This window comes from Anomaloglossus baeobatrachus, chromosome 12 (assembly GCF_048569485.1).
Source record: "Anomaloglossus baeobatrachus isolate aAnoBae1 chromosome 12, aAnoBae1.hap1, whole genome shotgun sequence".
In the NCBI taxonomy this organism is placed as follows: Eukaryota; Metazoa; Chordata; class Amphibia; order Anura; family Aromobatidae; genus Anomaloglossus; species Anomaloglossus baeobatrachus.
Window position 1 is genome coordinate 31,767,534 of NC_134364.1, and position 16,649 is coordinate 31,784,182.

Here is a 16,649-nt window from a genome sequence, read left to right on the forward strand (position 1 = left end):
CCCTAAGAAGGACCGAACCACTCGGTTCTGCGTGGACTACAGGGGGCTCAATGCGGTCACGGTCGCCGATGCGTACCCAATGCCACGCATCGATGACCTGCTCGATCAGTTGGCCGGGGCTCAGTACCTGACCATCATGGATCTGAGCCGGGGATATTGGCAGATCCCCCTGACTCGCAAGGCCAGGGAACGCTCTGCCTTTATTACCCCATTTGGACTGTACGAGTCCACGGTGATGCCATTCGGGATGAGGAATGCCCCTGCCACTTTCCAGCGGATGGTCAACACCCTGCTCAAGGGACTTGAAGGGTACGCGGCCGCGTACCTGGATGACATTGCAGTCTTCAGTCCCACCTGGGAGGACCACCTAGAGCATCTAGCACAGGTGCTCAGGCGGATCCACCGGGCAGGTTTGACCATCAAGCCGGGAAAGTGTCAGCTGGCCATGAGCGAGGTCCAGTACCTCGGTCACCGGGTAGGTGGGAGAACACTGAAGCCCGAGCCTGAGAAAGTGGAAGCCATCGCATCCTGGCCCACCCCCAGGACCAAGAAGCAGGTGATGTCCTTCTTGGGGACCGCTGGGTACTATAGGAGGTTTGTTCCATGCTATAGTAGCCTGGCAAAGCCCTTGACGGACCTCACCAAGAAGAAGCTGCCCTCTGCAGTCGATTGGACAATGGACTGCGAGACAGCCTTCCGGGCCCTAAAGGACGCACTGTCCAGCCCGCCCGTGCTACAGGCAGCCGACTTCACGCGGCCGTTTGTAGTACAGACCGACGCCAGTGACTTCGGCCTCGGTGCGGTGCTCAGCCAGGTGGACTCTGCGAGCCAAGAGCACCCAGTCTTGTACCTGAGCAGGAAGCTGTTACCAAGGGAAGTTGCCTATTCCACGATGGAGAAGGAGTGCCTGGCCATAGTGTGGGCCCTGCAGCGTCTGCAACCCTATCTATACGGGCGCCACTTCATCGTGGAGACGGACCACAATCCCCTCAGCTGGTTGCACACCGTCTCTGGGACGAATGGGCGATTGTTGCGATGGAGCCTTGCGCTCCAGCAATACAACTTCACCATTCGCCACAAAAGGGGCCGTGACCACGGTAACGCAGACGGGCTGTCCCGACAAGGAGAGGTCGCGGACGGGCGCACGGGGGAACACCGGAGTGTGCTGCCCCCTAGCGCCCTCAAAAGGGGGGAGGTGTGAGGCAAATCCCGGGATATGAAGATGAATTATGACTCCAGTCATAATCTCTCATCACTCCCTGGCAGTGCCCCCTCCCTTCCTGTCCTCAATGTCCAGCATCTGTGAAGGTGTTACACCTCCATGGCCATGTCCTGTGATATGGAAATGAGGTGGTGTGGGAACAATGGACACAGGATGACTCCCTGCCGTCACCCTGTAACAAGAGTTGTATCTCATTAGCAAGGCTATGGAACTAGCTAGACAGAACGACTCCAGTAAAAAATGGTTCATATCTCGCAAGCCATATTTCCGATAAATATGGCAACCATAAAAATGGTGTCTCCGCATGTGGACGATGCCGGCACACCCTTTTTATGGGAGCAGGACATTGGGAAATGCCCCAGGCGTGATATCAGCCAATGGGGAACTGGCAGACAGGTCATGAGTCCCCTCGTTCTGTGGCTAAATTCATAACTGTCACAATGAGAGCATTGGCGTCTGCCTACGACGCTCCCAGGCAAAGTTATGGCCAATATCCCCTTTGCTGGATAATTCTGATCCATGCAGGGGGAGTGGCAGTGCTTCCCTGTGAGGTCACTAAGGTAGGAGGGGACCTGGATTTGTCCAGGTTGATAACCCTACTTCGGCCATTTTCCAGGGTTCTTTCGCTGGGGGCACGTGTAGGAAACATCTGTGGGAGTTCCAGGAAACCTGGTCTACAGCGCCCCCCTGTGGCCAGACGCACAAGGTAACTGATTGAATTGCATACCTGTTTGAAAACCATGCTTTGCTTGTAACTGTACTCTGACATATGTATATTCTGTAGATTCCCTATTGTATATATTGTAGTTTCTAGTGTGCTTTAGGCTGATTAAATTATATAATTAATCTTGGGCTGTTCTGTTATCTCGATCTTGAATCCCACGTCTGTGTGTTCGGCTAATAGTTACCGTAAATCGGTTGGTGGCAGCGAATTGTGCCAAGGATTATTGTGGGGAGGCCAGTGAGAGTCGGGGAGATTTTATATATTCCGCCCGCGGAGGTCGGGGGAATATATACCTTACTCTCACCGGGGACCCTTCAATAATCGGCATAAGTAGTATAGCGGCCTCCTTGCTTATGGTCGGGCAATTCCATAATTGGCCTGACTATAAGAGGGGCGCTAGAGAGCGCGTCACGTGCTCTGTCTGTCGGTCGGGAGGTATAAAGGAGGGGTGACCCCCACTTGTTACCCCCCGATTGTGACGTACTGGTAGCCAGCGCGGGGGATTTCTGAGTGACCCCCCCGGTGGTTTGTGACAGTGAGCCCCAATGGGGACAGAGTTGCCAATGTATCTAAAGCGCTGTGGAATTAATAGCGCTATATAAATGAATAAAATTATTAATTATTATTATTATTATTATTATCGTCATTTATATTATTTTTCTTTTCTTAGGGAATGTATTACCTCGAAGATGAAGAGGATCGCATCGAGCTCTTCACGCTGAGACTTGTGACCTAAAGGCAAAAGCGACATTGTCAAGGAGTGCTCTAATACACCGGCTCTCCTGTTCTTGCAAGTCCAAGTTGCTCTGTTCCTCTGTTGCTCCTCCTGGAAAAACTTTAAATAAATTGACAATTGGGTGTAACCACTCCATTGGTCAGTAGTGTGTGCCCCTACGTCTTGTGGTGCGGTCAGCACGGATAGGACGGTGTCGGGTGGGAATGGTAACAGCCAGTTGCAATTTTTTTGCAGAAATGACAGAGGAATGGCGCAATGCAAGGTACTAAAGTGTCCACATTGAAGGAATGGGATCTGGACTAAAGCCCATCACATCTAACGCTCCACGTATCACATGACGCTGGACGGTCAGAGGACCATATCGAGGGCTAACAATACTCACCAAGAACGGAGCGCTGCACACGGCTACTGCGAGGAAAGCCGAGAATTTCAAGCCTTACCTTTTTGTTTCAAAGACGTCTCGATGATCACAAAGTTTTCAAAGAAAACATAGTAGATATGTGAGAAGTTCTGCTCAAAAAACTGCTTGAGGTCAATGGATTCCGCATTTTCTAGAAGGAAAAAAAGAGAACATGGATACGTCTACAGATCGGGCACCATGTCACCTCCCAAAACTATCACAGGCCACTGAAGGGGGTCAGTCAAAAAGACTGCTGGAACGCCATTGTAAATGTGAACAGGGTGCTAGCCAAAAAATACACAATCTATATGAAGGGAAAGCTGCACACCAAATTCAGAGAAATATGAACAAGCATAACTGCTTTATGATACATAAGGAATGAAAAATACAACTAGCCATATGAAAAATGGAAAAAATGAAATGTGACATTGCATGACTGCTGAGGATTTTTGGAAAAAAGAGATATTTAGCTAATGTATTGATCAATTCATTACTGCCCCATAACCACTTCAAGGTAATCTCTTATTTATGGGATACCTAACCAAATGTTACCTCTATGTGCGGTGGAAACCTGCTTGTGTGTATGGGTACAAAAGGAAGAAAAAACGCGACCACAACACCTAAAGTGTCCAATGATATCTTTATTGAAACCAGGAAAGGTGAATGGCGGCACAATTACAAGTGAGACTGCAGGCAGCAGGAGGTCCAAGGTAATGAATATGGTAACTATTGTCAATCAAGTTAAATGATTGAACATGTATACATATAAATACACAAGTACCGTCCCGTTGATTCAATGAGCAGATGAAGCGATACAATTTACCAACCAGGAAAAAGTGCATATAGGTCAGGTGTCAGGAGGATGTAATAGCCTGAACGAAGTATACAGCGGTTAGCGATTAGACACCCATAACGGATACAGCGTAAAGGGGCATGCAACTAAGCTACAACTATCCGCATGTAATAGATACTGGCATACCTGGGAGGAAAGAACCTTGGAACACACCGTAACCTGCGTCACCCGACGGCCGTTTCGGCTGTCTAAGCCTTCGTCAGGGGGAGTGGATTGTGTCCATGGGTACCTAACCAAATGTTACCTCTATATGCGGTTGAAACCTGCTGTGCATGGGTTCTATCCTAACCAAATGTTACCTCTATGTGCGGTTGAAACCTGCTGTGCATGAGTTCTATCCTAACCAAATGTTACCTCTATGTGCGGTTGAAACCTGCTGTGCATGGGTTCTATCCTAACCAAATGGTACCTCTATGTGCGGTTGAAACCTGCTTGTGTGTATGGGTACCTAACCAAATGTTACCTCTATGTGCGGTTGAAACCTGCTGTGCATGGGTTCTATCCTAACCAAATGTTACCTCTATGTGCGGTTGAAACCTGCTGTGCATGGGTTCTATCCTAACCAAATGGTACCTCTATGTGCGGTTGAAACCTGCTTGTGTGTATGGGTACCTAACCAAATGTTACCTCTATGTGCGGTTGAAACCTGCTGTGCATGGGTTCTATCCTAACCAAATGTTACCTCTATGTGCGGTTGAAACCTGCTTGTGTATGGGAAGCAATTTTTTCAATTTTTCATATGGCTAGTTGTAATTTTGGTGTGCAGCTTTCACTTCATATACATTGTGTATTTTTTGTCTAGCACCCTGTTCACATTTACAATGGTGTTACAGCAGTCTTTTTGATTGTTATGCAGTTTTTTCTGTCTGAGAACCCAGTCCCGCCCTTTAGCCATGTTTATTCAATTTCCTATATATCCAGGTCCCTGGAGTCCCATTCACAAGCAGGTTTCAACCGCACATAGAGGTAACATTTAGTTAGGGACCCCATAAATAAGAGATTACCGTGAAGTGGTAATCGGGCAGTAATGAATTGATCAATACATTAGCTAAATAGCTCTTCTTTTTTTTTTTTCAAATAATCCTCAGCAGTTATGCAATGTCACATTTCAATTTTTCATATGGCTAATTGTATTTTTCATTCCTTATGTATTATATAGCAGTTATGCTTGTTCATATTTCTCTGAATTTGGTGTGCAGCTTTCACTTCATATAGATTGTGTATATTTTGGCTAGCACCCTGTTCACATTTACAATGGTATTCCAGCAGTCTTTTTTGATTGTTATGCAGTTTTTTCTGTCTGAGAACCCAGTCCCGCCCTTTAGCCATGTTTATTCAATTTCCTATATAGCCAGGTCCCTGGCTTCCCATTCACAAGCAGGTTTCAGCTGCACATAGAGGTAACATTTGGTTAGGTACCCATACACACAAGCTGGTTTTAACCGCATATAGAGGTAACATTTGGTTAGGTACCCATACACACAAGCTGGTTTTAACCGCATATAGAGGTAACATTTGGTTAGGATAGAACCCATAAAATAGGAGATTACCGTGAAGTGGTTATTGGGCAGTAATGCATTGATCAATACATTAGCTAAATATCTCTTTTTTTTCAAATAATCCTCAGCAGTCATGCAATGTCACATTTCAATTTTTTTCCAATTTTCATATGGCTAATTGTATTTTTCATTCCTTATGTATTATAAAGCAGTTATGCTTGTTCATATTTCTCTGAATTTGGTGTGCAGCTTTCACTTCATATAGACTGAAGGGGGTCAGTCACCTCCAAATCTCTAATTAGACCACTTATACAGGCATGTCGGGACTTACTCTTTATAAATCATATATGTAGTAAGGATCGTAGTGGTTTAGTTCCCAGAAGAGAACAAACAAGTAAGTGAAGGGGCTTTTGTGCACCATTGGCGTGGTTGAGTGTGCAGTGCACCTTTACACCCCCTCACTATGTACCCTGAGCACTTGGTTATCTCTTGATTGACGGCGCTTGGATCCTGCATTTAATAAGTGGCTCTGCACCTCCGCACAGACACTGCAGGAGCCCGGCGTGCTCAGTCAGTGTGTGCGCTCATCATTGGCTCCTGTCTGTGGTACAATACTGAGCAGTTGGCAGGAGCCAACGATGTGAGTGCACACTGACACTGAGCACTGCTGGGCTCCTGCAGTGTCCGTGCGGAGATGCAGGGCCCCTGATTAAGTGATCAAATGTTACATTTCAGGAGAGGAGTTAACTCCCAACATCCCAGTCAACTCTCCCCCTTGATTTCTATACAGCAGTTAGCTGTTTACCTCTTCTCCTGCCATTCAGCTCCTGACCGAGCTGCTGTTATAAGTCCTGCATAATCACAATCAACGACCCAAAGCATTGCCATCCTTGCAGTAAAAGTGGCAGGTCTTGTTTCTTGTAGGAAAGCTCTCACTGGATGCAAAGTGACCTCAATAGTAAAAAACGGAAGGTGAGAACACTTCTCCCAATAAATGGACTCAATGCCGAATAGGCTGTACTTCGCTGTGCAGATACATGGTCCACTGCCATAATGAATGCTCAGCTTCCTTCATAGAAGAGTACAAGCCCTGTCTAGTCATTGAAGATATGATAATAAAATATCAAAATATTAAAACCATCTATACAATCCTCACCCCCCTCCCAAAAATAATAAAAAAAAGGAAAGGCAAGAGAAAAGCCAATAAAAGAAGCTTGAATTAATGGCTGTAATCCCCGGTGCAGATGGTTGCAGTAGTATCTGCTAGGACAGGAAGTGATGACAACCTAATCTTGGGTCACTTGATCACTAAGGCCTGTGATTGGCTTCAGCAGTCAGGTGACAGGAAGTCATGGGATGTGCCTGGATGCAGTCCTGCTCCAGCTGCCTGATCACTGCAGTCAATCACTGACTGAGACAACATTGTATCTTGTTAAAACCGCTGAGTACCGTATTTTTCGAATCATAAGACGCACCCTGGCTTTAGAGGAGGAAAGTAGAAAAATAATAGGAAAATAAAATTTTAAGCAAAAAATGTGGTCATGACACACTGCTATGGGGCGAGGATTTGCTACTGACACTGTTATGGGGATAATGTCCCCAACTTCTCTACTAAGGTACCCCATCCTGGTAATGATCCTCCTGCCTTGGATATGATCCCCATCTTTGAATATATGTCCCTCATCCTGGTGTAGCCCCCATCCGGATAAATACCCCCATCCTGCTGTATAACCCCATCCTGCTCATAATATACCCCCATCCTGCTCATAATATACCCCCATCCTGGTATGTGCCCCCATCCTGCTCATAATATACCCCCATCCTGGTTTGTGCCCCCATCCTGCTCATATACCCTCATCTTGCTTATAATGTACCCCCATCGTGGTATTTGCCCCCATCCTGCTCATAATATACCCCCATCCTGGTATGTGCCCCCATCCTGCTCATATACACCCATCCTGCTCATAATATACCCCCATCCTGGTTTGTGCCCCCATCCTGCTCATAAACCCCCATCCTGCTCATAACATACCCCCATCCTGGTATGTGCCCCCATCCTGCTCATAATATACCCCCATCCTGGTATGTGCCCCCATCCTGCTCATAATATACCCCCATCCTGCTCATATACCCCCATCCTGCTCATAATATACCCCCATCCTGGTATGTGCCCCCATCCTGCTCATAATATACCCCCATCCTGGTATGTGCCCCCATCCTGCTCATAATATACCCCCATCCTGCTCATATACCCCCATCCTGCTCATAATATACCCCCATCCTGGTATGTGCCCCCATCCTGCTCATATACCCCCATCCTGCTCATAATATACCCCCATCCTGCTATATACCCCAACCTGCTATATGGCCTGTATCGTACGGCACAGAAAAAAATAAATGTTTATACTCACCTTTCCTCAATCCCTGCAGCATCAATCATCTTCCTCTCTGTGTCAGCAGCCCTACATTCAGACTATAAGACGCACCCCCCACTTTCTCCCAACATTTCGGGGGAAAAAGGTGCATCTTGTAGTTCGAAAAATACAGTATATCTTATTATATTAAATGTTATTTTATTACCCTTAAAAAGGGTTGTTACCCCTAACCTGGTACCCCCAAAGATCATGAGATCGGGTTCATGTGTCCTCTGTGATCATGCTATGTTCGCCATTTCTGCCAGTGCCATAGACAATGAATAGAGCGGTAGTGCACAGCCCCACTCCTGTGATCGGTGAGGGGGCCTACAAAACTGCAATGGAAAGAATGCTTCAAACACCCTGAAATAGTATAAAATCTCATTCATAAACTACAAAAAAAAGAAAGCTAAATAATAGAAGAGAGCTCATAAGAAGGCCAAAAAAAATAAAAAATAAAAAACAGCCATGGACAAAAAGGTCATGGCAATGAATGAAATCCGTGTAATCACTTTACAGTACTCAACTGTGAAATCTTAATGTAATCATTATGTAATGCGTTTCCAAAACCAAAAGCCTCGGGCTGCAAAAAATAACAAGCCGATTATCCGTGACCCCGGCGGTCACGGCTAGCCCGCCTCCCTGGAAAGCAATGTATTCAGATGGAATTACTGCACAGCCTATTTGTGCCTTTCTGCAGGGATGTAAGGAGAGCGCCCACTCACAATATATATAGAGCGAGCACAAAATAAAGGGCTTTTTCAGGTCTTACAAAACACAGAATTTTTTTTCCCATGGATTTTTGAAACCAATCAGTTCCGAATTCCGAGACAGATGACAGAAGCTACAAAAGCTGGCAAGTCCCGGCATGGGGGGCTGGATGGGAAGCCCCGGGGTTACTGATCCAGGGAGCTAGTCTGATGGCTGAATGTGGAGTTGGGGAGGAATTTTACCCCTAATTTGGGGTTATTGGCATCAGATTTAAGGCTCTTTCATACATCCGTGCACTGCGGTCCGATCTCAGATGGCAATTCCCATTTTTAGTTGCCCATTGACTTGCATTATACTTGTCACGATCGAGTAACGAGCAGTAGGGAGCATGCTAGCCCATCACTAGCCAGTGGTAAGTACCTGGAGGTCTTAGGAGCTCTCTAAAAAAGTAATGTGGAAATCATATGGCAATAAAAAAAAAGATGAAAAGGCACTCACCGGTGAAGCTGTATAAAAATCTTTTATTAGAAAGCGGGTTACGGATCAGGGCATCGGGGGTGGGAAAAACACACAAACATGTTGGACAACGGCCGTTTCGCGCCCTCTCGGGGAAGGCCCCCGAGAGGGCGCGAAACGGCCGTTTTTTGACATGTTTGTGTGTTTTTCCCACCCTTGATCCATTTTTGTACAGCTTTACCGGTGAGTGCCTTTTCATCTTTTTTTATTGCCATATGCATGTGTTTTTCCTATAAAAGTGCACCACAGTGGTTTTTTTTGGCTGTCTGCTGAAGGTATTAACCATCTGTGAACTGTGGCATTTGATGCCTTTGTATTTGTGATGGTTTAACGGAGCCTCCAGTGATATGGTTTGAACAGTGCCCAGCGTTTTCCTCTTTGAACCTTCTAATGTGGAAATCATCACACTGCACTGATGTCATCCGAGAGAAAGAGGGTGAGCATTTTTGTATTTATATAAAAGGATTTTTAAGGTGTTTGTGGTTATTTCTTTTTACTTACAGATTAGTAATGGGGGGGTCTCATAGATGCTAATCTAAGGCTTAGTGGCAGCTGTGAGCTGCAATTAACCCCTTATTACCCCGACTGCCAACGAAACATGGCAATCAGGAAGAGCTGGGTAAAGTGCTGGGATTGTCACAACTAATGGATGTGAAAATCCTGGGCGGCTGGAGGCTGTTATTTTTAGGCTTGGGGTGCCAATAAGCATGGGTCTCCCCAGCCTGAGAATACCAGCCCCCAGCTTTACCATGGCTGGGTATCAAGATCGGTGGGAGGCCACAAGCAGTTTTTAAAATAAAATAAAAAAAAAAAAAAAAAGCCACATGTGGTTCCTCTTTTTTGATACACAGTGAAGATAAGCACATGGCTGGGGGCTGCAGCCTGTATCTGTATGCTTTACCTGTGCTGGGTATCATGGTATAATAATATATATTTTTTCATTAATTTATGTTTACACCACGATATAGATCCGCAGACCGGGTCTATGATTGCAAGTAGTCACACAGGGTGGAGCACATGTAAGCAGGGAAAGCAGTGAATATGGATAAGCAATAATGCGTGGTCCTGGAAGAAGAATGATTGGCCTGGAAGCAATTGCAGCCGTGCTGGAGACTTGGTAAGTAGCTTGATGCGCTTGCTTCATTCTTATTTTCTTTATTTACTTTTTTGTTTACTTTTTTTGTAATTCCCCAAGTTGCCGAATCCTGATCATTACCTGGAGTTCACTGAGAATTCCGGGTTCAGATTCGGCACTCGGGTATGGCTGCTTTCACATATCAGTTTTTTTCACAATCCGGCAAAAACATGAAAAAAAGCATCCAATGTCTGTTGCCGACGGATGCGTTTTTCGCCTCATAGACTTCAATTAGCGCCGGATTGTGCCCGATGGCCTTGCGTTCAATCCAGCTTTCGCCGGATCTGGCAAAATTTGCTTGTTCGGCGGCCGGATAGAACGCTGAGGGGAACGTTTTTTGTCTCCGGTGAAAAAGTGCATTGCGTCGGATCCGGCGTATTTTATAATGTAAGCCTATGGACGCCGGATCCGGCACAATGCGGTTTTTTTAACTGAGCATGCTCAGTAACACAATGGATCCATCAAAAAACTGAAGGAACTGATGGAAAAAACTGATGCAACTGATCTGTTTTTTTGCCGGATCCGTCGCATTTGTTATTTTGCCGGATTATGCCTAATGAAAAAAAAAGTGATGTGTGAAAGCAGCCTTAGGCTGCTTTCACACATCCGGTTTTTGCTGTGCGGCACAATCCGGCTCTTTGAAGAACAAAAGCAACCGTTTTCTTTTGCCGCCGGTTGCATTTTTTCCGCATAGACTTTCATTAGTGCCGGATTGTGCCACATGGCCTTGCGTTCGGTCCGGTTTTTGCCGGATGCGGCATATTTAGCCCATGCGGCGGCCGGATGGAACGTTGCCTGGCACGTTTGTTTGTGCGGCGAAAAAACCGCATCGTGCCGGATCCGGCGCAATGCGGCGCACGCAATTTACAATGCAAGCCTATGGACGTCGGATGCGGTTTTTTGAACTACGCATGCTCAGTATCAAGCCGCATCCGTCAAAAAATGGACAGGCCGCATGGGAGAACTTATGCAACGGATCCGTTTTTTTCGTCGCATCCGTTGCATAAGTTTTTGAGCCGGATTGAGCCGCACTGCAAAAACCGGATGTGTGAAAGCAGCTTTAGTTGATCCGGACTTTCACAGTCCGAGTCCTCTCATCACTAAGGCTATGTGTCCACGGTAGAATGTACCTGCAGATTTTTCTGCATGAAAATCCGCGACTTTCGCGGCAAATCCGCACCCGCGGATTTGTCGCGGATTTACCGCGGATTTTTTTTTTCCCCATTCTATACCCAAAATCCGCAACAAATAATTGACATGCTGCAGATTTTTCCGCATCAAAATCCGCGGCAAATCCGCAGCGGAAAAATCCGCAGCATGGACACAGCATTTCTAAAATGCCATTGAAATGGCTTGGAAGTGCCGCTGCTGCAGATTTTCGGGAAATCCGCGGTAAATCCGCGGCAAATCCGCGGCAAAATCCGCGGTAAATCCACAGCGTGGGCACAAGGACTGATAACACCAACTTGTCTTCGCTTTCTCCCTGCCAAAAATTCTTGTAGAAACACCGTGTGGGCAAGTTCATCCGGACTACTTTTATCATTCATTTCTACATTTAGCGCTCAGTTGACAGCTCAGCGGTGTCAGACATCCACAACCCACTGCTCCTTGGCAACAGAAAATCTGCCGAATATCACATTATATTACATTTACCATCTTTGTCTGCAGCGAGAATAAAACATGAAATATTCAAGAAGGCGTAGGAGATAAGCAACGATCAGCATTTACAAAGATCTCCAACTGGTTTTATGGGAGATAAGTGAGGAATGTTGGGAATGTGTGACACAAGTGGAGCTTTCCTTTAGGCTCGGTACGGGGGATGCCGATGCTACTATTCTTTATTCTTGCAATGTAGCAAGACACAGAGGAGATACGTGGAGCCAGAACAATAGATGTATCAAGCAGCGTTACACAATGGAAGGGAAGTCCCTGCCCGACGCTGTGTGGCCGACACTTTCTTTACATTACTCCTAAGGAAAACGGTCATCAAGCAGCGAGGGGCTAGAAACGGATTCCCACCAAGTCACTTCCTCAAGGAGCGGGAGAGGTAAATCAGCGCAATCACCGCCGAGCTCAGCGCACAACCCCTGCACCGCAGACATAAGGCTGGAAGCGCACCACTGCCCAAAGCCAAAGTATTAAAGGGAGTCCACCTACCATTTTTATTTATTTTTGTGTCTTTCTTATAACGCTAGATTACCCTCTACCTATATGATAAGGAACACCTAAATGATCGCTGGTGATCTAATTGCTAGAACCCGAAAGATCTTGACAACCAGGCTATTAAGATCCCCATCCGAATGATTGAGCATATCCTAAACCTCCCCAATCATTGGCTACTGTCCTCTAGACAATGGATGGAGCACAAGTGCGAATGCTCAACCTTTGCTCCACTCATATAGGAGTCTGTACAGCCCAGTTTAGGCTACTTTCACACTTGCGTTCAGCGGAATCCGTCACTATGGAGAATCGCACAGTCCATTAACGCACTGCGCTATTCTCCATAGACTTGTATGGACGACGCAGCCACATTATTTTGACGCTGCGCCGGGCGGAACGCAGTATGTAACGTTTTTTTGAGCAGCGCAATCCGTTGGATTTCACTGCGCATGTTCTCTCTGGCTCCCTGCACCCGTAACCAAGGTAAATATCGGGTAACCAAGCAAAGTGCTTTGCTGATATTTACCCTCGTTACGTGTGCAGGGAGCCCGACACTTCCCCCGCTTGGCTCCGCCCCCTACCACACTCCACTCCGCATGTATGTACACACACACATACATATACATACACACACTCACCTGTCCTCAGCGCCATGACCCCGCTCGGCTCCACGCACTCCTCACTCCGCCCCCCGCACACATTCTCGGCGGCCGAGCGATCAGCTGATCACCCAGCGGCCGGCTACTGGGAGCGATCAGCTGATCACCCGGCGGCCGGCTACTGGGAGCGATCAGCTGATCACCCGGCGGCCGGCTACTGGGAGCGATCAGCTGATCACCCGGCGGCCGGCTACTGGGAGCGATCAGCTGATCACCCGGCTACAGGGAGCGATCAACTGATCACCCGGCGGCCGGCTACGGGGAGCGATCAACTGATCACCCGGCGGCCGGCTGCTGTGAGCGATCAGCTGATCACCCGGCGGCCGGCTGCTGTGAGCGATCAGCTGATCACCCGGCGGCCGGCTGCTGTGAGCGATCAGCTGATGACCCGGCGGCCGGCTGCTGTGAGCCATCAGCTGATGACCCGGCTGCTGTGAGCAATCAGCTGATTGTTCACAATAGTCTGCCGCCGGTAAACTGTAAAAAATAAAATAAAAATTAAAACGGATTTGTTGTTTTGCAGCATCCGTTGCATCCGTCACACAATGCAATGCAACGGATGCCGTTCAACTCAAGTGTGAAACTAGCCTTAGGCTACGTTCACACATCAGTTTTTTTCCATCAGGCACAATCCAGAAAAAAAATGGATAAAACGGATCCGCTTTATCCCCATTGACTTGTATTAGCGCTGGATTTTGCGTGATGGCCTTGCGTTGCATTTGCTTTTTGACGGATCCGGCGTAATTACTCAATGCAGCGGCCGGATGGAACATCACAGTGAATGTTTTTTGTCTCTGGAAAAAAAAACGTATCGCACCGGATCCGGCACGATTTACAATGGAAGCCTATGGACACCGGATCCGGAACGATGCGGCAAAAAACGGATGCGGCCGCCGGATCCGTTTTTTTAAACTGAGCATGATCCAATTTATTGAAAAAACAGATCCAGCAAAAAAACCCCAAAAAAAACAAAAAAAAAAAAACGGATGAAACTCCCTACATCTGTGACCTAGTCTCCCAGTACCTACCTGCACGCAACCTTAGATCCTCACAAGATCTCCTTCTCTGCTCCTCTCTTATCTCCTCTTCCCACAATCGTGTACAAGATTTCTCCCGTGCATCCCCCATACTCTGGAACGCTCTACCTCAGCATATCAGACTCTCCCATACCGTGGAAAGCTTCAAGAGGAACCTCAAGACCCACCTCTTCCTACAAGCCTACAACCTACAATAACCCTCAGTCCAGTAGACCACTGCGCAACCAGCTCTGTCCTCACCTATTGTACCATCACCCATTCCCTGTAGACTGTGAGCCCTCGCGGGCAGGGTCCTCTCTCCTCCTGTAGACTGTGAGCCCTCGCGGGTAGGGTCCTCTCTCCTCCTGTAGACTGTGAGCCCTCGCGGGCAGGGTCCTCTCTCCTCCTATACCAGTTTGTCTTGTACTGTTAATGATTGTTGGACGTATACCCTCTTTCACTTGTAAAGCGCCATGGAATAAATGGCGCTATAATAATAAATAATAATAATAATAATAATGCAAAAACGGATGCACCGGATTAGTTTTTTGACGGATCTGGTATACCGGATACATAAAAAAAAAAGATCCGGCGCATCAGTTTTTGCATATTCTGCGCCGAATCCGTTGCATCAGGCACACGCCGGATTGTGCCGGATGCCAAAAAACTGATGTGTGAACATAGCCTTAAAGATCTTTCGAGATTCCAGCAGACGGACCACCATTAATGATCACTTAGCGTTTCTCCATCACATGAATCGGGGATAATTAGTGTCTTGGGAAAAGCACTTTAAAATGCTTACAGGGGTTATCCATTATGAAGCAACCCCTACTTAATCACTTCAGGACCCCTAATAAAATAAAAACAATGGACACTCACCGCCCACAACGGCGCTTCATGGCAGGTCACATGACATCACGGTCGGCTGCAGCCAATGATCGGCTGCAGCTCTTTAATATTCTATCACAGTGGATGTTTGCTCTGATGAAATAGTAAAGGACGCGGTCATTCAACAGCTGCTGATTGGCTGCAGCAGACCCGTGACCCGCCAAGAACCGCAGCAACATCAGAGATGGCACAGCACCGCTGCAGGTATGTTTGACTCAAACGCTGCAGCAGTGTCAATATAAAACTATACAAAAGTGGGGTAATTAGAAAACACGCCACACGCGCTGTCTGACCGACGCTTTCTAAAGCAAAAAGACTTTGGAACGCAGTCTAAACATGGACACTTTAAAAGCCGCCCGGACCCCTTAAGTGACACGTTTCTCCCTGTGTGCGTATACAAGCAGAGACCTGTCAATCCAGGGCACTGGGAGGGGAGAAGCTGCCGGGGACCGAGCTTTTCAACTAGTCTCCTGCACGGCTCGGTCCACAACGGCTTTTATACTATGGTATGGTTTTTTGCATTCCAGATTCAAGCATGAATGGCTCAGATCATGCTGCCTGTGTCTGACACATGGTGCCTGTGGATCGGGCAGCATGTATAAGCTGTCAGGTTCCCTTTAAAACAAAAAATGTGTTTTTATTTTTATTTTTTCATTTGTTTCAGATTCCCCTAGAAGCCTACAGGGGAAAAAAGCAAAGCAAAAAATGCATAGCTCAACAGCATGTTTAAGGGAATCAGTCATCAGATTTCTGCTACCTAAGAGAGACGCTTGATGTACAGGCAGATATCCTGATTCCAGCAATGTGTCACTTACTGTAGTTTTGATGCATTTGCAGTTTTAAATCAGCAGATTATCACTAGAGGACTAGTAAACCTGCTGCCATCTAGTCCTACATATTCATGAGTTCTGTACAACCGCACCCACACCACTGATTAGCAGCTTTCTGCCTATGCACAGCATACACAGAAACCTGTTAAAGGGAATCTCTCAGTAGGTTTATGCCACCTAATCTGAAAGTAGCATAATGTGATTCCAGCGACGTGTTACTTACTGGGCTGCTTAGTGTAGTTGTGATAACAGCAGGAGATTATCATTACAGGACTACTTGGCGTGCTGTAGGTAGTCCAGCATATTCATGAGCTCAGTATAACTGCTAGATCTGCAGCAGAGAAAACAATGATGTTATCAAAATGACAAACAGCCCAGTAAGTGACACATCGCTGGAATCAGGGTCTCTGTCTCTACAGATAAGGGAGCAAAAACCTGCTGACAGATTCCCTTTAATCAGCGGTGCGGATGGGGTGATAAAGAGCTCAGCAGTCAGAGCACTGGTAGATAAGATAAAACAGAGATTTTATCAAAACCGCAGTAAGTGACACATCGCTGCAATCAGGGTCTCTATCCCTATATCATACTGCCCTCAGATGTAGTAACAAAAACCTGCTGACAGATTCCCTTTAAATGGCCAGAGGGCACAAGTTTTCATAGATCTCATCCTCTTTGTTTGGGCAGTTATATGCCGCAGAATTCATCTGATCACAGGGGGCCGGAGGGACCCCCGCCCTCTTATAGTTTACTAGGTACAGCTTGGTACTTATTACAGAACTGTAATATAACACCAGGCACAGTAGTGAATTTCTCTATAAGTGAAGCTGGTCCTTTAACGCTGAAGAGGACGCAGACATGGAGACCGTGGCCCTGCATGTCTAACATG

The 16,649-nt window shown here is 46.8% G+C and overlaps 1 protein-coding gene across 5 annotated transcripts in view; it reads right to left on the minus strand.

The window, feature by feature from the left end:
* RALGAPA1 (Ral GTPase activating protein catalytic subunit alpha 1) overlaps positions 1–16,649 on the minus strand; it is a 371,616-nt gene that overhangs the window by 334,665 nt on the left and 20,302 nt on the right. For all 5 annotated transcript variants that reach the window (XM_075330777.1, XM_075330774.1, XM_075330775.1 and 2 more), the window contains exons 2-3: positions 3,123–3,233; positions 2,629–2,678 (exon numbers count right to left, since the gene is read on the minus strand). In XM_075330777.1, coding sequence (XP_075186892.1) covers positions 2,629–2,678; positions 3,123–3,233 — 161 coding nt within the window. The remainder of the gene's footprint in view (positions 1–2,628; positions 2,679–3,122; positions 3,234–16,649) is intronic.